Source organism: Gymnogyps californianus, chromosome 8, assembly GCF_018139145.2.
Source record: "Gymnogyps californianus isolate 813 chromosome 8, ASM1813914v2, whole genome shotgun sequence".
Classification (NCBI taxonomy): Eukaryota; Metazoa; Chordata; class Aves; order Accipitriformes; family Cathartidae; genus Gymnogyps; species Gymnogyps californianus.
In genome coordinates this window covers 7,171,416-7,195,634 of record NC_059478.1, presented here as the reverse complement: position 1 = coordinate 7,195,634, position 24,219 = coordinate 7,171,416, and the positions used below count along the sequence as shown (strand labels likewise).

The 24,219-nt window shown below is 51.2% G+C and overlaps 2 protein-coding genes across 4 annotated transcripts in view; both read right to left on the bottom strand.

Annotated features, from left to right (window-relative positions):
• Positions 1-24,219, bottom strand: part of ALDH9A1 (aldehyde dehydrogenase 9 family member A1) — a 533,528-nt gene that overhangs the window by 166,124 nt on the left and 343,185 nt on the right. The window lies entirely within an intron of this gene.
• Positions 3,378-24,219, bottom strand: part of PBX1 (PBX homeobox 1) — a 131,787-nt gene continuing 110,945 nt past the window's right edge. Inside the window, exons 6-9 of one of the 3 annotated variants that reach the window (XM_050900735.1) lie at positions 20,389-20,548; positions 12,422-12,534; positions 10,838-10,927; positions 3,378-3,795 (exon numbers count right to left, since the gene is read on the bottom strand). In XM_050900735.1, coding sequence (XP_050756692.1) covers positions 3,703-3,795; positions 10,838-10,927; positions 12,422-12,534; positions 20,389-20,548 — 456 coding nt within the window. In that variant the 3' untranslated portion in view covers positions 3,378-3,702. The remainder of the gene's footprint in view (positions 3,796-10,837; positions 10,928-12,421; positions 12,535-20,388; positions 20,549-24,219) is intronic. The other 2 variants (XM_050900736.1, XM_050900737.1) reach the window with 2 other exon arrangements.

Here is a 24,219-nt window from a genome sequence, read left to right as displayed (position 1 = left end):
GCCACCCAAGGATCTTCTGGGGCTGGGTGTCAAAAGGAGTGGGGATCGCCCCAGAGAAGAGACACCACCCCCGCACCACCACCCCCACCCCCCCCCCCAAAACACCACCATCACTTTTCACATCACTTGGGTCACAGCTCAAAAGCGCAGGGGAAGCGGCAAGGCCGGCGTCTCGGACAGGTCAAAATAAACTCAGCATCATCATCAAAGCCCCCCCTCCCCTCCCAAATAATGCCAAAAAAATAAAATAAAAGGTAATTTCTGGGTCTCAACGTTAAGAAACATAAAGTGTTAGACTGTACCTATTAATGCTCACTATTCCAACCATTTTTTTTTCTTTTTAAAGTTTTACAAAATGAATTACCGTCACTTTTTAAACATTGTGTAAGAAGAAATGAGTGTGCACAACTCTACACTTTTCTAGCATTCTTGAACTAATTCACAAATGCGAGAAAATGGGAAAAAAAAAACCAAACCATGGGAAAAACAAACAAACAAAAAAAAAGAAGATGAATGTAGGTAGTTTGATGTTATAAACTATACAGGAATGAAGCGCTTGTTGCCACAGAAAGAACAGGGACGGGACCTTCCCCCTGTTCAATTTTGCGTGCTAAGAGGGTCATTTTTTATTCTTTTATTATAAACACTATTAAATTCCGACTGCGTTTTTGGTTTTTTTTTTTTCTCCTTTATCTGAATATACAAGAACATTCATTATCAAATGTTCGTTATCATCAATACTACAAAGAACGAGACACAAATCGCAAGAAACAATGGAAAATGTTAATAAAGCTGAAAGAATCGTCGAGTTTTTTTTGTGGTTTTTTTTGTTTTTATTTTTTTTGAGTTTCTGCAGGTTTTTTTGTTTGTTTTTTTTTGTTTTTTTGTTTTGTTTTGTTTTTTTGGTATCGAAGTCAGGTTTTTCTGGGCAGAAAAAAATTAAAAAAAGAAGAAGAAAAAAACCCACAACACTCAGGGTTGGGGGGCGGGGGGGGGGGAAGGGGAGGAGAAACAAAACCCAAAAATAAAAAAAGCAAAGAAAAAGGCAAGCGAGCAGCTACGCCAACGCGAACCGGAGGGACCAACCGGGGAACCCAGGAGGCGATTTGCAAAGTACCATGGAGGAGCGAGTGCCCTGCCCGGGCAGGGGGTGCAGGCAGGAGGGGCAGCGGTTGCAGGGCAGGGGAAGGCAGCCCCGGCACGGGCCGGCTCCAGTAAGCAGGTGGTTTCGGCTTGTTCCCAGTTGGTTTCCAAGAGGCACCGTGGCATTCCCAGAGGCACGGCACTGTTGCCGCTCCGGAGAACAGACCTGACCCAGTCCCGCGTCCCTGAAACGCTTTGCCGGAACGGTTTCACATGAAATAAGCTGGAAACGGTTAAAAGGCTGCAGTGGGGGAGGCCACAGGAGGAGGAGGAGGAGGAGAGCGGGAAGGTGCATGGCTGGGGAAGATGGGCAGCACCTCTTAACTGTCCTCGCGGGGAAACGACCTTCTCATTGCTCTTAACATATTCCCAGCCGGGAGGCAGCCCTAGACCTCGCACGTCGCATCACACTCTGCAACACGGTCCCCGTCCCCAGGCACAGATGCAAAAGGAGCAGAACGTGTCTCACCGCTGGAGACATAAAAACCAAGCACGGAGCAGCTTGTGCTGTTTCTCATCCAACTTCTGCATCCTACTCTGATCCCACCAGCTCAGAAACAGAAAATCCACTGAATTGGGACTTTTCATATTTGGGGGAAGGTCACAAACTTCAGAGCGGATGTTTTGGAGCCTTCTGGGCTTGTTCCCCAGGGAAAGGCAGGCTTCACCTCCACTTCAGGCGAGTCACGCTGCTGGCCCCGTGCTGCAAGATGACAGCGTGTCGGAGCTGTGGGCACACCACTGCTGTGGCCTGCAAGCCAACCACCGTTATTTTTTCCAGCAGAAGGGTGGAAATTTTTCTGGCAGAGCTTTAATTTTAAATGGTTCCTGCTTAACGCTGCTCTGTGCTGGCAGTTCCCATCTTGAGATGGCTGGCACCAGCACGGGCAGGGTGGGCATGGACGTGCAAGAGCACAAGATGTGGCCAAGAGGCATTAGGGTCCATCACAAGGTGCCAGACAAGCTGCACCCACACCGGTCCCCACGACACCCAGGGTCTTGCTGCGGACTGGCTCAGCCTCCTCGTGCCCGCTGGAAGAACCGGCGGCCCAAAGTACCGCCCCGGCACGAAGCTCAGCCCATTGTCCGGGGCAAACTGGTGCCTCCTCACCCTGCTCTTCAACGAAAGCCGTGTCCTCCCAGCATCAGCTGCCTGAAAGGGTGTTTCAGCAGGATGAAGCCTCGCTTACCACCCATCACCGGTTGTCCAAAAAGCGGACCAGAAAAGCTGGGCAGAAAATCCCACGGGTTCTCCCATGGCTTGGGGTGCCACTGCCCAGAGTAACTCCCGGGATAAAACCAGCAGCTTCAGTGGAAAGACATCCCCAAGGGGGGCACCCACCCATCCTACAGAGCTTCACCCTCCAGCAAACCTGTTGGATTGACTGTTACCAAAAGCACCCGATCTGCTCACCACATCCAGCCTCCAGGATCCTGCTGCCCATCCCTCACTGCCTGCCCAGCAGGGCTTTGGGAATGCAGCAGTTGCCACCAGCCTCTGTGGGTCCTGCCTGCACTGGGGGACCCACCTCCTTCTCTTCTGCAGCATGGCACGCTCCCGAAAACACAAGCTAACACCTCGCAATGCTTTCCTCGCCAGGAAAAACTCCACTGCTAGCCTCCCTAGGTGCTGCGAGAAACCTGCTGGGGTGCCATCAATCATCAACGCCTGATCCCGTACACCACCGTGGAGGTGCTCAGCGCCTTCGTTTTCAGCAATGGCCATTTCTCGCCCACCTCTGCCTCGTTTCCTTCCCTCCTCTCCTTCCTTCCAACAGCGGGCAGGGAGGATGGTGGGGTTTCGTGGCTCATCCAGCTTTGGGATGTGTGGTGGAGCAGGGCAGGGACTGGGAAGTGCCGGCAGTTTCCCCGGGGCTGGGAACGGGCCAGTACCTTTTGGAAGCGAAGGACAGCACACCAGCTCCTTCTCCTACATGCACAGGGGGCTGCGTCCGCCCGCCCCGTCACCGGCAGTGCCCGAGGGACAGCTCACCGAGGCAGGGCTGGGCGCGGGGAGGCGATGCACTGGCTGCGGCCGGGACCGGTGGAGATGAGGCGACAGCGGGGCTGCGGTGGCCTTTCCCTACGGAGAGGTAGCGTGAGAGACCGGGGGGGCGAGGGGGGCTGCCTGCTAGTAAAGGAGCGAGACATGACTGAGGTATGTTTGTGGCTCCTCAGAAAGACGCCCAGCGCGAAGCCATACACTGCTTTGGGGTCGTTTTGTGTGGCGGCGGTTGATTTTTGCTTTTCCTCCTTAAAATCCTTCTACCTGTTGACAAATCCTTCGGTGGGAAGGGGTGAGGGGAAGGGAGTGGTGTTGTGGCGGTGGCAGGGAGGGGGAGAGTGGCTTCTACCCAGAAAAGAAAGGGAAGAGAGTATAAAGAAGTGTCCAGATTGGCTGAAAAAAGCATCCCGACGAAGAGAAGAGAAGAGAAGGAGTCTTCTTGTGTGTGCTGATAGGGTTCACCTCCAGTCTGACTGCTGCGGTGTTAGGAGAGGCCCCCTCCCCTCCCGCCCCCGCCGGGGCCGGCTCAGCCAGGGATGCAATTTGCTGGGAGATCAGTTGGAGGTATCAGAGTGAACGCTGCCAGGGCCTTCTGTGGGGGAGGTCACCGACGATGGGGTAGTAGCGTCTTGCCAACCTCCATTAGCCTGTGGGAAGGGAGACATGGAGATGTCAGTCACCCAACGGCATGCCCAGCCCTCCCCAAGCTACCCATCCACCTTGGACCCCCCTGCCTCTCCCTCGGCAGGGGCCGATGTAGGAGCCAAAGATGTCCCGCCCAGCACCCCCATCCCACCGCAGACCACGGGGCTCCATCAGTGGGATGGGGCCAGAAACAATTCTGTCAAAAGCAGGGGTTTTGATAAATTGCAAGTACTCATGGAAATTCTGTCCCTTAAAAAAAAAACAAAACCAATTTCTGTAGAAACCCTGAGCTCTGGTTGTTTGGGGTTTTTTTACCCCCAAATAGGACCCCTCCCCCTATGGAAGGAGAAAATAGCAAACACCTCACTCCAGAAACCCCATCCTGGGATGTTATCTGGACCCAGGTGCTATGAACACGCAGAACAAGCAATGGGTTCCAAGGGACCTCTGAGCCGTGCCGTGTCCCCCAGCATCACTCCATGTCCCCCCTCGTTGCCTTTCCGGGCACCCCTCCTGCTGCGTGGTCCCTGCACAGGGGGAATCCATCAGCACCAAGCCTTGCAGTGGGGAAGACACGCTGACCACACAACTCTCTTGCCACCTTGAAGGCCACGTTCGGGAATTTGGGCCACCTCTCTGCTCCCAACGCAGAGCCTTCCCCTCCTCGCTTTGTGGTAAAACCACAAATTTCTGCCCCCCCCCCGGGGCTGGTCCTCCGTGCTCCCCGTCACCCCTCCTCGAGGGATCCCACGCCACAGTGCAACAGAGGTGCTACCGCCATATCCCATCCGAGGGTTCGTACAGCAAAGCGTGGTAGACAACTTGTTTCTTCTCCTAAAAACAGATGCAGAGCCAAATTCTCCAGGCTCTCAAGAGCAGAGCTACCAGAGGGCCCCGGCTGCCGCAGGCAGGAGCCGGCAGTGCACAGAAGCTGCTCCTCTGTGGCTGCCATCCCCTTTGGAGAGGAGCAGATGTCGCACCCAACCTCCTCTGCTCACTCTGACATTGATTCAGTGCTTGGCTAATTAATCCTTCCCAATCACTGCCCAAGCTCGAGTCGGTAGCAGTCGCCGTCCCGCTTTAGACGTGCCCAGGCTGCTTCGTCCTCTCTGGCTGCCTGTCCCACTGACTCCTGGCACAGGGCATCCATCACTGGCCCTGACAGCCCCCGCTTGCCGGCACCCCGCAGACCCCCAAAGCGGGGTAAGGGTAGGAAAAGCCTCATCGCACTGAGCAGCCGTCTGGGACTTGCCAGCAGGTTGTCCATGCTGCCAACCAGCTCCTGCCTGCCCAAGAAGCAGCCAAGATGGGAGCAAAGAGCTGACCACGGGCAAGCCGTGGGAACCCACATTTTGAGGGATGAAACCACCTCGCAGTGGGACATGCACAAAGCAAAAAAGACGGAGACGTGCACACACACAACGGGCCGGTGTGTTCTTCCATGCACATGTGGGTTCCTTGCAAAGGGGTTCAGGCAACAGCAAGGAAGACAGGAATCATGACCTGAGGTTGCTAGCAGGTTAGCAAACCCTGCTCCACTTCACCTTGGGTGCAAGCATGAAACCAGACTATGCACGTACATTACCAGCCCTGTGTCCCTCCCGCGTGCAGAGATCCCGGGCTCGCTGTGCTCACTGCCCCCACCAGCTTCCATCCGCAGCTGGGCCCCGACCCACCGTCCCTGCGCTCCCTGAGATGCAATATCCACCCTTACACATCTTGGACCGCTGCAAGAGGCAGCAATTACTGTAGATTATCAGCCCAACAATGACAGGCCGCGTAAAGAGAGACACAGAGCCAACTCCACCGCCCCGAGACTGGCATATTCAAGTACACTTAGGACATTAATAGCAATTTACGTGCCATCAGTGAGAGAGAACCACAATAGCTGCGCTGGCAGCCTCTTATTACCAAGCCTGTTATTTGTTGGAGTTACAAGCTATAATCACAACAGAAACTTTCAAAACCCTTATCTTCCGTGACGCACCAAATCTATTTCAGAGCCATAATTGCTATGTCACCAGAGAGTTTGCTGCTTAATGCACTCAGATGCCATTTAGTGTTTGCAGGGTCATTACGGCGAGCAGGAGGAGGGAGAGCGGAGGGGGCTGCGCGGAGCAGGGCTCCGTCCCTATTGTGCTCAACTATTTTTAGCGAGGCTTTTGCGTGCCAGCCGCAGTTGGAAGGAGCGAGAGGGAAAGCATCTTGCAGACAGGGACTGTGGTGCCTCGATGTTTAGCACCCTGTCCCCCAAAATGCTGGGGAGCCCCATGGTACTCCAGATTGGGAATCAGCCTTCATGTGTTGCAGGAGTTTGTGCTGCCAATGACCACCATGGTCACATCCAGTGGGAAACCAAGAGCATGTTGGGGAGAGGCTGACCCAGATCGGGGGACCCTCCACAGACCCCACACCCTCCTGCTCCCCCAGCCTGTGAAGGCCCCAAGTTATGGGTCAAGTGATGGAAAAGAGGCCCCAAGGTTGGCCATGACTTTATCATCTTGATGCCATCCTTTGGTACGGACAAGCCCTCCATGAGGAGGCTGTATCCTTCCCCAGGCAGAGGACATGTAGGCACCATCCACACTCATCCCTCTTTTCCTGGAGTTCACCCCACTGCTGCACAGACCAAGCCACGTGCAGGATGCATCCAATTCCACCAAGCCGGCCCTGCCTCTTTCCAGTGCAAGAAGATCCCTCGGGATTTAACTGTAGTAAATCCCTTGGGGTCTCCCTCAAAGATGAAGGAGTTTTCTGAGGAGGCTGCTGCTCCTTGAAGACCCTCTGAGGAGCCCCTGCACACAGCTGTGACTTCTTCTGGAGAGGCAGAACTCAAAGACAGAGCAATGGCCTCCAGGACATCTCTTTAAATGTCACCTTCTGGTGCCAGAGCACAGGCAAGGCCTTGGTGGCTGTCCAAGTGGCGGAGCCCCGGTGATGGGACTGCTGAAACAACTGGTTTTGGTGCCCGTTTCTGCAGGTCTCAGCATTTTTGTCACCTCCAGCAAGTCTGGTTGGCTCTCCGCCCGGGCCTCCTACGTGGGGCTGGGAGATGACTTTCTGTCAATTTTTAACGGAGCCTTCTGCTTCGCACGGAGGCTGTCTTGACGTCCCACCTTCTGTGACCAAATCATTGTCCCACCATCGACAGGGCAGGGTGTCAGGTCAGCCTCCAAACACACCAGATACCGGCAAGTCTGACAGACTGGCAGGAGCCTCGAAGAGGTTTCAGACCTCTGAGCTTTTAAGAGCTTGTATCAGGGTCTCCTTATGAGATGCACTGAGGCTCTTATTACACACCAGAGAATCCAGCCTTGTCTGGCCATCACTTTCCAGGGGTCACGGCGGCAGTCTTCAGGACACACCAAGGCATCTCTGATGGATGGGGCTCGGGCACTGAAGCCCTGCCAGACCAGCTTCCATATCCCAGCTTGTGATCATGATGGTGAACAGTAGCTTGATCATGACGGTGAACCCTAACTTGCTGAGGAGCAGAGCAACAACTTTCTTTTCAAGGCCCAAATTCTTGGAGAAACGTGTCTCAGCACAAGTGAGGAGGTCTCACCTCCTACAGGTACCACTGCCCAGTGGTCCTTGCTGACAAGAATGCATGCAAAACTCAACAGCACAACCTGTCGCTGACCACTGCTGTCACGGCGACACACGCTGCTCTGCAAATAGGCACAGCTCTGCACAACAGCGCTTTTAAATCAAAAACTTTGCACTCTGATGAACTTTAAAAATAGCCCCTCATTTTAGACTTTTAAACAATCTATAAATTAAATTAAGTCCAAAAAGAAACTTCTGAAAGCTTTTTTCTTTAAGATGACTATAGCTCATTCATTAATTAGCAGAGGGGGGACCTAAAACACTTTGTGGATTTAGGGCCACGGGGCAGTGGCAGGAAGGGCGATGTTTTGGGTTGGGACCCTCCAGAGGATTATGGCAACAAAGACCCAACTTCTACTGGAACCCACCAGAACCTGGACATATGAATGCTTTGAAACCTCTAGCCTCGGGGACCTCTGGCTGCGTACACACGTGGACACCCACAAACAAGCACTGTCCAGAGGGACCAGACACTTAACACCTCTCACTTAATGGTGCAAAACCCCTCAACCTCAAAACTTGCAAAAAGGGCTGGATCGGGCCCCAAATATCCCCTCCTTTCAGGTGGGAGGGGTCCCTCCTTCCTCTCAGTGCTACCCAAGGCCCAGTATCCTCAAAACGGCTCCTGCCTCCACCACCCCTCCATCACCAAGAGCATCCCTGTCCCTTGCCGGGACCGGCGCTGCCTGACGCTGTCTCCACCTGTGGAGGAGAAGGCGGCTGTTCTCGCTCTGCCTCAGCCGTCACTGCGGGTCATGGAGATGGCAATGGCTGGGACACCGCCCGTTATCCTGCTAACAATGCAGAACCGACTCCAGCCCTTTTCGCCCTGCGGAGCGGTCTGTCAGCTGTTGAGCAGCAGAGCCACAGAGGGAACGGGGCTTTGGGTAGATTCCTGTTCTCAGCTGTCATGACTTAAACGCATTTAAAAATTCATCCTCCATCAAGGAAGGCAAACCCCGAGCGTTGTCTCTCCTGCCAAGGTTTGCAGCGGTGGAGCTGGGCAACCTGCTGCTGACTTCCCAGCCCTGACGGGCTCTGGGGATGACTTAACCTCAGCCCCGTGCAGACATCATTGTGACAGGGCTCTTGACTAGGTTTCGGCTCATCTCCTTCCAGCAGCTCACGGGGATGCTCGGGTGATGCAGGGACGGCAGCTTTCTGTGTCACTAACAGCCTTCCTCTGCATCCCACTGCCCTTCCTCGGCATTAAAGGGTTCAGGGGAGAGGCAGGAAAGCCCTGTCTGCTACGAGACAGCCACCCTGCCTGCACTGAGCAGCTCCCCAGGACCTTGCCCAGGACCAACGCTTCCCAGAGGGCAGCCACACTTCAGGGATGGACAAACTGGGGTCCATCAAGGGACCTAGCTGGATGGGAAGACATTAAGTGACAATAAAAGCTTCAGGCAGGAGCATGCTGCCTAGGATATGGGGGAAGCAAAACATCTGGGGACAGAGAGACAACCCAGAAGATGCTTCCTAAACTATTTGCTCAGCTCTGGACTCCCTGCCTTGCTCCCCATGCCTACCACAGCTTTATGGGGAAACAAGGAGTCACCCCAAACCTGGGTGGTCCCTTTGCCCTCTTGCCACCCTGCCCCTCTCTGAACAACATCCAATTCAGGCCAGTTTGGGCTCCTGCCCTCCCTGAAAACCAGCCTGAGGAGCGATCAGATGCCACCATGCCAGATCCCCGTTTGGGAAGCGCAGGGGGGACCGCTGAGCCCCTGCCGCTCTCAGCTCACCAATTCCCAGTGCTGCTCATGGTAACACTGGTTCTCCCATTACCATAGCCAGAAACACCAGCCCAGCTCTCCTTGTCCTATTCGGCTTTCGAGTTTCCACTACCTCTTTCTTCTCCTCTCCCCCATCGCCCCTTCCCTGCCTCACAATCCCCGGCAGCAACCCTCCCCCCCAAATTTTGGCTTAACCCAGCCCACTGTTATTTTCCAAGCCAACTGCAACTGTAATCAGCTCAGCCTCTTTCCTTGGGGGTATTTTAATTTATACAAAAGTATCATCTCTTATCATGATCAGCCTGCGATTCATTTACTCTCCAAGTATTAAAAAGCCAGAAAGGGAATAAATTCAGCGCACGGAGAAATTAATGCGGAACGATAGGCTCTTTCATGTGGCATTTCCAAGCGCCGTTTTTGCAACGGGCTTATGTAATGAGACATAATTATCTGCACATGTTCAATTACATTACTTCACAAATCCTCCCTGCCTCTGCCTCCTGACGTCAAGCCGCCCGCTAAGCCCCACTGCCCACAGGAGAGGGGAGCACAGCCCCCCATCCCGCTGCACCCCTCTCCCTGCGCCAGCGGTGGCCGCTCGCACACCGATGGCCCAAAGATGCTCACACACAAGGTGACAAACGGCACAAGCCTTGGCCGGGAGGGTGATGGGACTGGATGGTGCACCCTGCTGGGGTGCTTGGCCGCGGGACCACCGTCCCACCCGGAGGACCACCACCCTCCTGCCCAGCCCGAGACCACCCCACCTCAACCTTTAGCGTCCTTGATGGGGACTGCAGCAGCCAGCCACAACCAGGGCCAGCCGCCCCCTCCTCCATGCCACCCCGGACACCATCGCCACCACCCACTCGGCGCTCACAGCCTCCTTTTCCAGGCTGCCCTCTTCTCCCAGCTTGCTGTCACCACCGCTGAGATGGCGGACGATTGATCTGAGAAATGAAGTTGGATTGCTGTCCCGAATCTACACTGGGTTCTCCTTGTGTGTGTCTGATCGATTTCCCCCTGTGCGACACAGCTTGTCGCTACGAATTTTCATGCTAGTCAGAACCCGCTAGCGCACCCAAGAACAAGGAGAAGATGCTCCGGAGACTGCCCTCCCCCTCGCATCCTCCCCCAGTCCGGTTGGGCGAGGTTTTCTTGGGTTGATGTTGGTTGGCTTTGTTTTTATTTTTGTTTTTTTTTTTTCTCCTTTTATTTACAATCGTTACTGCCGCCAACCCCATCGCTGCCGTGCTTTCGGATGCCAGCCAGGGATGGGTTATTTTTAGGTGGTCGCTCCGGGATGGTGCCGTTGGCCTCCGCGTGGAGCCATCTCCGGACCGGGGCGTTCGCGGTGACATTCCCCACCGCGGTTACGCGAGGTGTCACCTGTTTAGCAGCTCCTCTCGGCCGAGCGCGTGTGGCCGCAGGTGCCGGGCAAACGCTGATCGGCTCTGACAGTCCTAGACGCCAGCTGCCTGCACAAAGCCTGCCCGGTCGCCACTTTTTTTGTGGGCAAAGCTCTGCCGTTGGCGTGACCGATACAGAAGCAATAAACTAGGTGACCGTAAAAGCAAAGACAAGTCCTACTAAGTGGCATTCTGAGCCCTATGGCTTTGAAATAATTGGTAGTGAGAGAACAAAAATGAAAAAAATAAAATAAAACAAGAACCCGAGCCTATTTTTTTTTTTTTCTTACACTGATGCCCTGCGGACTATACATCTGACTTGCTGCGAGTCCGTCACTGTATCCTCCTGTCTGGCTGATAACATGGCGAAGGGTATCCACCTAAACAGACCAACGACAACAAAGACACAAATTAGAGTGAAAGAAAGGTTAGTGGGCAAAGCTGCTTCGGTTCATCTTTGGCAAGATAAAAACAAACAAACAGTAATAATAATAAAAAAAATAAAGGTATATATTTAAAGAGGGGTAAAAAAGAACCGCAGTTGGTCTTGTGGCGAGAGCCGAGCCAGAGGACCGCTCCTGCCTCCCTCACCAACCCCCGCCTGGCCAGCAGCCCCGTCACGCTCTCCTTGGTCCCAAGTCTTTTGACAAAAAGAGCGGAGAGGAAGAACAGCGTGGCAAGCGTGGGGTGGGACCTCCTGGAGCACATCGCTGTGGTCGGCTCCACCATTGCGCTCGAGGACCCACGTTCCTACCCCTACCCCCTTCCACCCTTTGGCCCCAAGCACCGGGAAGCTCACGGCAGTGGAAGGAGATTCTTGGAGTCGGCCAAGCGCCTTCATTTCGGAGGGCCCAGAAAGAGAATATACCTACCACGGCAAAGGCACCGGCAGCTCTCCTCCGGACGCCCCGTTCCTTTCCCTCCACTCCCCCAGCCCAGCCCCAGCAGCGGTACGCGTGGCGAGCACATCTCATCGCCCACGGATGGCACGCTTGCTCTGCGTCCAGCACTGCGAGGGGAGCAACCTCGGCTTTAGAGAGCCCTCCTTGCCCAATGCAGAAGTGTCAGAGTGGCTGTCATCTCTCAACACAGTACAGAGCCTTAGACGCCAGAGAGTGGACTCATGGCACATCTGGACATCGGATGGGAGGTGGGAGATCTGAGTGAGTTCCTGGCTATTTTAAATTCTTTCTTTTTGCCCAAAGCATGGGTTGATGTTTCAGTAACGCTGCTCAAAGCTCCCTTGCTCTGTCTTGCTGGTGTGTACATGGGTGGTGTGAGTGCCTGTGCTTTGGGGAGGTGGGAAGATGGTGAAGGGTGGCTTTTAATAAAAAAAAAAAAACAACAAAAAAACAAACAAAAAAAATCTAGCTGTGTATTTGAACATTTCTTGCCTTTCAGCAGACACCTGGTTTGGCATCAAAGGAGTACGTGGAAGCCTTGTAAAACGAGACACCAGTCCAAACATCTGGCCCCTTCCCTTGGAAGAATAAAGCAAGCAGAACCTAAACCTCAGCTGCTTTTGTTTGAGTTCATGCCTGTTCTCCTAAACCTCCTCTCCTCCTAGTATGACTATCAAGCCAGAGCCAAATGCATTCACAAAGTGTGGGCAAGTCTCCTCAAGACCATGGTTGTTGGTTTGGTTGGGTGTTTGCTTTTGGTTTCTTTTGGATTGATTTTTTTTTGGTGGTTGTTGCTGTTGCTTTTTTTGGTTGGTTGGTTTTTCGGTTTGGTTTGCCTTTTTTAAGTGTTGGTTGGTTCGTTTGTGCTGGTTGAGATTTGCTCTTTTCGGACGGGAGGGAGAAGTGCCAATACAATCAGAGGCTCCTCCAACACTAATGCATTCACTGGCAGTACATCGGATGGGTCCCTACCTGTGACTGCACGTTGGCTCCAACCTGGGCCCCTTGGTAAGAATCCCCATTGAGAGACTGCACGCTCATGAACAAATCTCCAGAGTTTGACATGTTAAAAGAACTGGAAGAACCTGGAAAGGAAAGAGTGAGGCACCTGAATCACAGAAAGGAAAAAGATCCACCCCATGACTCTCAGCCAAGAGGAAGGAACAACATGCAAAGCAACCACAAAAACAAAACACACAGTCAGGTTAGTAGTATGAAGAACAGAGCAAGCAAAAAAAAGGATGCACTCTTGAGGTTACTCAAAGCCACATGTTGTTACAGCTCAATGCCAAGAACATTCTTCAACAGCTCCTCAGCTGGAGGAAGGATTCTTCATGCTTTGACCGAGACAAACAAAACCCAGCCTGGAGGACTCAGACAGCCCTTTCCCTTCATTTCAGGGCATCAAAATCCTTCAAGCAGCTTTTAAGATCTCGGTTGTTGGAGGTGTCCACCCGGCAGACTGCACTGGAGAACAGAATTACCCAAACAAGCCTTGCTATCAAGAGCGGAAGGAAGCCTTCTCAGCAGGGCGAACCAGGCCCACGCTACTGCTGTTTCCGAGAAGCTCAGGTCAGGATGGGTAAGTCTACACCGTGCTGCTCTCTGCAGGGTGAGCACATCCAGACACCATCCAGTTCCACGGCCGGAGCTCCCGCTGAGCTACGGGAAGCTCTGCAAGGGAGCGGCGCGTGGGGTTTGCCTTCAGGACATCAGGAACCCATCGCTGGTGGGAACTGCAGTGCACCAGGAGCGAAGGCTCGCAAAAACGTGAAGGCACCTGGGCTAGACTCCCAGTACCCGTCATGTTGGCACGTGCCTTTCATTGTGATGGGCCACGAGAGAACGCAAGGGTGTCACAGCCCTCCTGGGCCAGCTGCCTCAGAAGAAGGAGGTCTGTAAGCAAATTCCCCACTGCATGCACCAGTCGCCAAGGTTACGCTGAAAAATGGTAACGGTGAAGACAACTGGGTGGGATCAGGAGGAAAAAAAAACACAAATGAAAAGAAAAAAAAACCCCGCCTTTGCAGAAACAAGGTTTTCTGCTTCCAGCTTCGAGATATCTGAGCACCTCCTCAACTACTCAACGGGAGAAACAAACCCATCATGTAACTGGAAGGCAGGGAAGGCGGTTAAAAATAAATAAAAAGGTTTTATGGGATTATTTCAGAACTTATCGTGCAGATCAGCGCGTTAAGTGTGAGACAGCTCAACGTGCAAAGTTTAGTTATATACATGACGTTAGCCTTGGAAAGGAGAGACTTCAGGGGCCCAGGTCAGCTATGCTTTCAGCTCCAACCCCAAATACACTCTCATCATCTCCACTGCCACTTCCAACTTGGAAGACTGGCAACCACAGTCCTGGTGGAATTGCCCAACTATGGCTCATGTGTACGCTCTCAGAAACACCTGGCAATCCCCCTCCCTTTGCTGGAGAGGGAAGAAACACTCTGGACAGACCCCAGCTCTGCCGTGGAGGCGGACCAGGAAGGCTCCTCTGAAGGAAGCCACCTCCAAGAAAGGTCAGGGAGCAGGTGGGAGGTCTATGCTGGAGACTTCATGTTCACTAAACTCTCTGCTGCTCTCTTTGCAATTGGCTCTTTTGTCAGGTGCTGGCAATTCTCGGAATTGAAGGAAAGCAGAAACATCACTGCTAGATACAAAGCCCAAGACAGTCAAGAGAAAGACTCATCTTGAGCACAGTGAGTCTTGGATCAGGACCCTCCCACCGGTGCCTGAAAAGAGCAGAGCCAGGAATAGCTCATTGTCTGTGCTGACTGTCAGCCCTGCCCAACCTGTTCCAGAGAGCAATCCCACAGCGCTGCGTAAAATAACCGGGACTAGTCAGAAGGCAGCTGTAACCATCACCTCCTCTGCTCAGCTGGCAAAGGGCTCCTGTCACTTCCCGACCTCTCAGGTTACTTGCTATTTTAAAGGCAAAAAACCTAGGGAAATGAGCTGGCAGACTGAGGATAGCCCACCCTGGCACTGCTCAACTTTAAGCGTGAAGATGGGCACTTTTCACATACACAAAGATGCTTCCTACTCGGTTTTCTGAATGATCGCTTTGACCACCAGCATAAAAGCACAGGGCAGTAACATGGCTTCGTACTCCCGCAGTGGCTGACAACCGAAGGACTTTGCAGCTACCGCTCACAAGAAGCAGAGAATATTCTCCTGTTCTTTTAAGGCAAGCAGAAACCTTTGAGATCACACAAATAATCAGTGGCAGAGCTGGGAAAAGGACTCCAGAATCCCTGAGCACCTGACAGGGCACCGCTGTCGCTCTGTCCCCAGCAGAGCAACATTTCATCCCACTTTCCCCTACCAAAAGAAAATTATAACAATAATAACAAAAAAAAATGCCATAAACTTAACTGATATTTTATTGAAACTTAACAAACCTGGCCGTAAAATTGAGACTGGGAGGGAGGAAATAAAAATAAACAAACAGCCACAAACTCTAGTTCTAAAGAGCGCCGGTGTCTTGGAAATCATGAGGAGCACTGGAGATGTCACTTACAAGATATACACTGCTATTGGCACAGGGTATTTTTACAATATATGTGCATATCTAAATGGTAAATATGTCCTGCCGTTGATGTGGATGCAAAGATAAATATGCGCATACCAATGGCCCTGCATGTATGGATGCATTTGTATCAGAGCCGTAATTGCAGAACGCCCTTCGCGCTGCCACTCTGCTGCTTCAGCACTCCGCTGTCTACATACTAGCCATGTACGAAAATTACGACGGCCCAAAGCCTCACAGACACGGCTAAGAGAGGCTGATGCACTGGGATGGGAGAGGGGGCAGGAATGCGAAGAGCCCGGAAAATTAAGACTCTGGTATCCTCCACGGAAACAAGATCCGGGAATACAAGTCAGATCCCTCCACTAGAGGAGGCTCCATCACAAATCTAATCTGTCCCTCTGAAAGGTTTCATTGTGAACATACCAAAGGTCTTCAGTGGTCATAATTTTATCTGGGGCTCCTCAAGAACTGAGACGTAACGACCATCTTTGAGCTTGTGAACGCAGGAGGAAGGGCTCTGATCTTGGCATGGAAGTCCCTTGATGCTATTGTGTGTAGACAAAAAAAAAAACCCACCAGAAAAACCAACGCTTTTCATGACTTGTAGCAGTGTGGAACAGTGGTTCATCTTCAGCATCCAGATATCTTATCAAACCCAAGCCCTATCACCACTATTCCTTAGTGTTGAGTTTCTATCAGGTCATCACCAGCTTCAGAAAGAGTGCTGGAAATGTTTAAACAAGCTATGGCAGTCAGATCTTGCCACTGGGTGAAAGCCTACATCAAACCAATGCCGGCAAAGAGATCTCTTCCACCCCTAACATTTCTGATGAGCAAAATCCACTTCAAGTTTGCTTCCAATTCAAAAATCTTCACAAGCTTGACTGCTGGCATTTCTTGCACGACCTCTCCAGCTCTTCAGAGAGTTTCTTCTCCAGCTTCTCTAATGTCTTCTCTAATGTTCTGACAGTCTCAACTTCCACCTCAAATTTTCCAGGACTTCTAACAAGTCCTTTTCTCTAAAGTATCCAACAATTCAAATGGCATTAAGAATAAACAAACACGGTAATGGTGTTCGTTGGAGCTGAAATCAAGCCATCCTCGTCTGCTGCCTCATACCACCTACCACCAATGAGACAGAGATCCAGCACACTGAACCACTGAAGTCAACTTTGGTCATGTATACAAGACTCCTAGTTGAAGTCAATGGCAATGACATATACGCATGGAGAGCACACAATTTACCTCCCCTGTAACATTTCCTTGTGTTTCTACCATGGCCAAAGATGAGGGAAGAACCCGATGGACCATGTAGCTCCTCAGCTGGACAAGCCACCGAGTTTGACAGCAGGTCTAAAAGCCTGGGATGACCCAGCAAGACATCTGTTCTTTTTCACTTGCCAACCAACACTCAAGACAGTGAGACCATAACCAGAACAGCCTCTCTGCTGAAGCAGGGTCCTCTCCAGTGCTGTGCTCTGGACAAGTGATTGCCACAAATGGAGGAAGGCAGAGAAGAGAAGATACAGCAATCAAGTCTGCACCTGATGAAGTACATTTCCAGACAGCACGATCGCCTCCATCAGCAGCTTTGCAAGAAGATTTTTACGAAACAAAAGGGTGAGCAGGAAAAAAACAGTTCAGGACAATTTTGGCTGCTCTGCATGGAAGATTTCACTGGATGTCATCACCTGTGCGTGGCCCTTGAGGACTCTGGTTGGCAAAAGGGTCTGCCCACATAAAATAGCTTTCATTTGCCATGTGGTTTTTGTGCTGAGATTGTCCAGGCAATCAAAGTGAGGATGGGGAGTTGTTAGCCCAAATGAGCCAGACATCTCAGCTTATTTGAACATCTGGCTGATAAAGCCCAACTGTGCGTATTCAGGATGAAAAGGTGTTTGACATTCAGGCCTGGGTGACTGAGGATGGGGGACCCTGCTCTGAACATGCCAGATGGCTAGACAGATGCAATCCTTGCCCTTGTCAATGTGTGGCCAATCTCTTTGACTGACTGTAGCCATTCACCGATCTCCAGTAACATGGGCATCAATGCAGAGAACAGATGGGCCTGCGTAGCCACAGCAGAAATGAATTTAGCTCCTGTCCCAGGTCCCATTGCATCCAATTCCACCTCCTCTTCCAACATCATGGCCCTCCAGGGACTACATTGCTGGTTGCTTCTTTCTCATGAGCTGTCCTCTGCCTACTCTCTTTCTTTCCACATGCCCTACAATGTATTTAAACCAGAAGGTCCTACAAATTCCCAGCAAATCCTATCTTTGTTCAGGCTCCTTCCCCACCAAAGTTTCAGCCAATGATCTGAAAACAGAAAGAAAGTCCATGGTGTAAAAGGAGGGGCATCATCCATCTTAGTCCTTCACCTCTTCATCCACTTCCATGTTCCTCCCAGGGCAATTCAGCACATCTGGATGGCTCACCGCCCTTGACACCATCCTCCAAATCTTTCACAGACAGGTATTTCAGACCTAGCATATACAGATGTACTTCTTGCTGCTAGCACCTACGGGACAACCTGAAGCAGAGGAGGTTACACGACTCCAGATGTCCTCAGGACGTGCCTTTGCCCCACAGCGTGACAATGCAGGGATGCTTGACTGAGCTGTTACATCCACATGGTTCAGCTGGGGAGATCTCAACCTGGGATGCCAGTGTTGGAGACAAAATCCTGAGGCCCTTCCAGCTGTCTTCTCAGGAGAGGACTTACAACGACATCCAAACCCACTATCTGCAAGCTGACCCAGAGACTACTGCAGTGCTGACAGCAGGGCCTCCCCGCTGCTCTGCCACTGCTGCAGCATACAGGGAGGGTGGTGGGATGTGGGCCAGGTTATAAACACTTTGCTTCTAGCAGAAGAAGGATCTCCATGGCCCACGAGCTCCCCTCGCACGGATGTGCTGCTTTAGCACCACCGCCACATTAGGCACGTGAAAAGAGGTCGATGTTTCTGGAGTGCAGACAAGTGAGCCAGAAAGAGGACCCAGGAGCTCAAGTCTTACCCGTTAATAACAAGACTGTTTGTCCTTCCTTGAAAGCGTAGTGTTATCCAGGGATTATCTTAGCTGTTTACTGCAGGGTACCGGCCAATTTATCTTTGAAACAGCCGTGTTACTGCCTGTGGGGAAGGCGAAGAAATAGCTTCGCAATGGAGCAGTATTTAACTGGGCAGGCACTGGGGAAATGCCTATTCCACTACATGCAGGCCAGATCCAAAACCACGTAACCAATTTGAAGCTCTTCCCTTGCTATTCCAGACCTTTGGATCTGACTCCAGTTGAAGAAAGAGGAAAAGAAGGAAAGCTGTGTCTCTTTGGTCCAAGCTGATGTGGACTGCAGGACAGCATCACAGGCCGTAGGCATCTCCCTCAACACACGCAATTCTGCTCTCTACCCTCCAGCCTTTTCTACAGGGGGGTGTTAATGTCAAGAGACCCCACTGACCAGGTATTTTGAGTAAGCTGTTTGGAAAGGATGACGTTTTTAAAACTGCAGCTAAATCTTCAGCAGTTCAAACAATGGAAGGAAAAGGGGGAAAAAAACCTCAAACAAACCAAAAAGAAAAGAATCAAAACAAAATTCCTGGAAACCATCTGATTCTGCAAAACTCTGCTGCATCCACCTGAGGCCTCCGAGCATCTCAGCCGAGCCAGAGCAGGCGGCACAGCTCGCTCACAGGCAGCCCTGGGCGAGGAGGAGGTGGGAGAGCTGCCTCCTAGCAGTATTTCTGACCTGCAACCGAAAGCTGCAACATCTCTGCTCTAGGTGGCTCTGGGGGGCAGACCTCTAGCAAGTAACACGTCCCCTGGAAATTAAGGGGTTGTGTGTAGGGACTTCTCTCCAATGCCCAACTGAATAAGCCTTCTACCACTTGCTTCTGTGCAAGCCATCCACATGAGTCCCTGCAAGGTGTGGACAAGCTCCCCAGCACAGAGCCATCAACCACCGCATACCACATTAGCTCGTGGGTAACGGACTGTCTTTGTCTTCCCGCTGCGGGGCTGGTTTGGGAGATCAGCCAGAGACCCATGCCACTGGTTTCTCCCCTTGTTTGACTCCTGGCTCTCCACTTTCCACTCAAATCCTCCAGAACTGGGAGTGCTTCTGGGGTGCGATTCCTCTGATACCTGTCACAGGCAGGGTTGCGCTCACTATAGAAACATGTCCTGATAGCAACCAGCATTTGCATGGTGTATCACTGGTAGTTTACTTAACGTCCAGCTTCTCCTGCTGCCCACCATCCTCTTTGCTCCCCCACTGTCTCCTTCCTCTTAGTATAAGGGAAGGATAACAACAAGCATCACGCCCCGGTGAAAGGGTACCATGAGCAGACACCGAGCTCAAGGGCGCAAGAGTGGCACATTCTCACCCTCCCTCCCACCCCTAAAAAGAAAACAGGCACACAGACATTTGCATGGATGACAAAGTACATGGCACCCATGAAGGTCTCTTTTTTCCCTCCTTTTAAACAAATCCCAATTTTCCATCACTCTTGGGAGCGGAGCACAACCAGCCGACCGCAGTCTGGGATCATTTTTGGGTCGGTCGCCCTCGTGGCAGGCACCACACATGAACTAAGCATCGTTCTCTAGCAGAGGAGTTGAAATCTGGGCAAAGTGCTCTGTGCCTTTGACCCTCAAAACAAACAAATGGAAACCACAGCAAATGGGCAGGAAAGGGGGAAAGGGAAGGGAACGACCCATGGATTTCCCTGGATCGCGCTGACACAAAGGGAAAAAAAAATTCACACAGAGCACACTCTTGCAGGTGATCCAGACACTGTCACGTAAGCAATCAAAGGTAACCACAACAGAAAGAAAATCAAAGGATAAAAATCTACCCAAAACAACCCCCAAAATGGCATGAGTTAGGACATCCCAGAAATCCTGGGTTTTATCCATTAGGGCCACTCGTGCTTTCAGCCCCAGTGAAATAAAATCATTATGCAACAACTTTTTAATTTATTTTTTTTCCTCTCCCCAAAGTGCAAGCAATCCCAGCAACTTTTTTCAGATCATTTTTCTGGTTTTGTGTTTACCATCCATGCACATAACCCCCAATGCGGCACCGTCAGTCACAAGGTCTGATCACATAATTTTTCCAACGAAAACCAGAACAGGGAAGGGGAAGAGAAAAAAAAGAGAAAAGAAAAAAGAGGGGGGAAAAAGCAAAGAAAATAAAGTACCCCCCCAAAACAACCCCCAAAACCAAACCCATCTCTCTTTTTTTTTTTTTTTTAAGAGACCACAAAAGTGAGCCAACCAAAACCAGAAAATAAAAATTGAAATAACCAAAAGGAGAAAACAAGAGAGAGATTAGAGGGGGGGAGGGGAAACGAACAAAAAAACGAACACTAACGACCCAAAATAAAAAAAACCAAAAACTAACCAGCTGAATTGGGAGTTGAGGGTGAGTTAGCCTGGCTTCCATGGGCTGACACATTGGTAGCCGTGACAGCCGTTTTGGCAGCATAAATATTGGCTTCCTCTTGAAATTTACCTATGTTCTTCTTGTACCGGATTCTCTTATTTCCAAACCAGTTTGATACCTAGAGCGAGTTTAAGAGAAGACAAAGACGTTAACGTTTCGGATCTGGCGAGTGCTGCTGAGTGAGGAAGGCGGATTAGTTCAGGTTAAGCAGTGCATATTCTCCCCCCGCCCCCCCCGCCCCATTTTCCTAGCCGCGGAAGGAAGCACCTTCTACCCGTGCATGCCACACCAAGCCCAGGAAAGGTGGTGGGACCCCCTTGGGAGTGCTGGGTTTGCGCAAATGTATCTGGTTCCTCTATGGATGGGACGTCCACTAAGGGGATGCTCCACAGGAACCGCGAGACCCACCCCACGAAAATATCAGATGGGTTTAAAAAAACCTGAGAAAGTCAAATGACCCCGAAACGGCACAATTTGAAAACAGGTACGTGTCATTTTGGAACTTTTTATTTGCCTCCTCCTCGGTATCCCTGTGACAGGGACAGATGCCCTGATTCCCAGATGCCCCTTCTCCTCCCTTTGGAGAAGCCAGTGTGGCTTTCAGGGAGAACACCCAATGAATTTACTCGGGCCTGGCTGACACACAAAATTGCCTTGATATCACTGAAGCTCTGCTTTTGATCCATCTGAGTGAAATCAGTGCAAAAGGCCAGAAGTGGATGCTCTTCAACCAGCTGAACTCGGCTTTGTATGGTTTAGCATGAGCCACTACATAAACCAGGAGCTCCAGGGGAAGGCTGGAGAGGGAGCACAGGGCTTGTCCTAAGACCTAACTTCGGTCCCAGGGAACAAGTGTGTCCCTTGGAAAAGGGCAGGAGATGTTTCTGTTGTGTTTGCCCAGAGACCAGTATGGGCCTGATGTGTCTAAGTGCCTAGAAGTGGGCTGAATGGGGCTAGTGGATTTATTTTAAAAAAATAAAGCAGCAGGATGAACTTCTTCACAAGTCATGGGGGTGGCTGAAAATGATGGGCCAGATCTGAAGGCAGAATGAAGCGGTGCAGCTCTGCTCATGCCAGTCCTGGCAAAAGCTGTTTCCCTGTGCCTGAAGCAGTGCAATGCACGAACCTCAGAAAGCCCCAAGGAGAGGTCCGAGCAGCGATCCTTGCAGACTGTCAGGGTGATATCCTGGGATCAGTAGTATGAACGCTTAACAGAAAGGTTGCTTGGACAACCTGCCAGGTGTCTGGATAAATACCCCAAAGTTTGCATGTCAGAGGTTCAGCACAAAGATAGCATAACTCTGAAGTCTGTGAAACCAGGCTGTGGTATCTGGCCAGAACTGCTTCCCAGGGAAAACATCAGGGTACCTCCCGAAACACCATGAACTCAGTGTTCCCAAAATCCTGCTCAGTACCCTGCTGATGATAATCCTGTTCACTTGTGGGCACTATGTCACACTGAACAATTTCAGAGAAGACGTGGGAAATATTCAACCTACAGTTTGGGAAGCAGCTCTCGGCTTCTTCTTTGACAACACTGAACACAGAGAATCAGGGGAATGTCTTCCTACGTGCAGGTCTCTAAGCAGAAGACAACTTCCATCTGCTACTGACCTTGTTTGAGAAAGCTCATCAGGATGAAGAGAATGGGCAAATGCCAGAGGATGCTGCAACTCTCCCAGAAGAGCTCCAACACTCCTAGGATTGCTTGGAGCTGCAATCTTGAGCTAGCAGATCAACCTCTTTGGTGGGACTCCAAGGACGTTCTCCCTTTGCTTGCTGGTGAGCAAGTACATCAGTCCTCTTCCAAATGGACTGTCCAAGCACCAAGACACAGAAGACAATACTGGATGTTCATCCTGGGAATCGTCAAGATCTTTTCCTCATCTCAGGGAAACTGTTTTGGCTTGGGTATTGGTAATTGAAACCCATGTGCTTTTATTCCTATGATGCTTTCTATGTGCAGTGTTCCTAGAGCATTGAGCAGCTTCTACACAGAAGTGGCTTCATCCACCAATTTACCTGCTACTGAACTGCAGGTATCCAATCCTGCGCTGCTGCAGAGCAGGAAAAAGAAAATATAACCTGCAGAGACTCCTGGGAGGCAAAAGGTAGTAACTCAGATCAGCACCCAACCCAGATCTGGGAGTGAACATTTCGATGGCACCAGAAGCAGGTGCTGTTTGTGAGGAGCTCCGTTCCACTTCTTGGTCCAGCTTTCTCGTTAATGGCAATGTGCTCCTTCGTGATCTTCCCGCTTGGCCATCTCTCTACAACAGCTCTTCTGGCTTCAAATGCTGGAGCTGTAGAGCACCACAGGGAAGGAAGTCGGGATAAACGGCCACCACAATCGATCTTCATCTTAAAACTTGCGAAGCAAAGAACCTGCCTGCCCCGGTCAGCCTTTGAGTTCAGATCAGCTCTGCTCATGACTTGCACAGATTCATGCTGTCCCATGTTCTCACTTAGCCTCAGCAAAAACACAGACCTGGATGTGTGTTTGTTTCTACCTTCTTTGGACAAAGAAGGGAGGGAGATCCTGGAGACAGGCACAAAGCAGCCTTGATACAGCACAGTCAAAAAATATCCTAAGTGCAGCATTTCTCCTGGGCATTTTCTCTTTGTGAGGGAAAAGTTGTAAGTGTGAACAGATGAATTAAAAGTGAGAGGGGAAGCATCAGGACAGCTGTAGTTTTACTTAAGCCAATATGTGCTGTCTCTCGTAGGTAACTCTGGGAAGAATCAACGTTTGGGTCTTCTGACCCAGGGGATGCAATCGGAGTCACTCAGCAGGCATTCAACACGGTGACGACACCTACCCTTGGATGCTGTTGCTCCTGCTGAAGGCAGACATGCTCTCACAAGGACACCAGATGCTACTGCTGTCTTCAGTTTACTCAAGCGATGAACAGGCATGTGCCTGGGGCTGGGAAGCGGCCCAAGATGGGGAACGCAATGGGAGCCTAGAGGGAGCGCTAAGCTCACATGAGGCCAAGACTACCAGAGGCCATATAGATTGGCTTTCAATCACGCAGCTTGCTCCAAAAAGAGAGGAAATAAAGAAGGGCAGGTCTGAGCAATGTACAGCTGAACACTTCAAGGACTGACTGCACTCCTCACAAATCCCAGCAGCTCCCTGGTCAAAGCTACAGACTCCAGAAACTACACGGCTGCCTTGAATGTATGGAAATAATTCAATTTGTCTTTATTGACCATCTTTCTTTGAGGGATAAGCAAGTCAGGGAGATGTCATGTTCCACAGCACAAGAATAATGACAGAGAGAAACGACCCTGAGAAAGCCCACCCTCCTTGAGCACAAACCACAACTATTAGCCTGTCTGACCCAAACCCTTCCCACCAGGACCTTGTCCATTCTACCTTATTGAGAAAAATCTACGCAACTCTTCCTACTGCCTTCGAATCCCTTGGCTTGAAGAACGGACCTTCAGCTCAAACACGCTCTTCTTGCAAGCCAGCTCAGCACTAATTCCTTGAGGAGAAGACTTAGCCTCTATGGGTCACGCCACACCATTTCTGTGCTGTTAACACCTTGGCTGCACACACAGCCATTGCTCCATGAAGTCTTCATCCCTTCTAAATCCTCTCCCAAACTCTCCTTTTCCATCCATGGCTTCAATCTGCAAGTCTGCCGTCTGCTCTCCCATCCACTTACACTAACTTGCGCTAAACTCATTTAGTAATGAAATGCTCAACACTGGGACATGACTGACTTGACTGAGGTCCGGAGTGCCCTTCACCATGCTAAGGTTTCCCATTAGCAGTAGCCG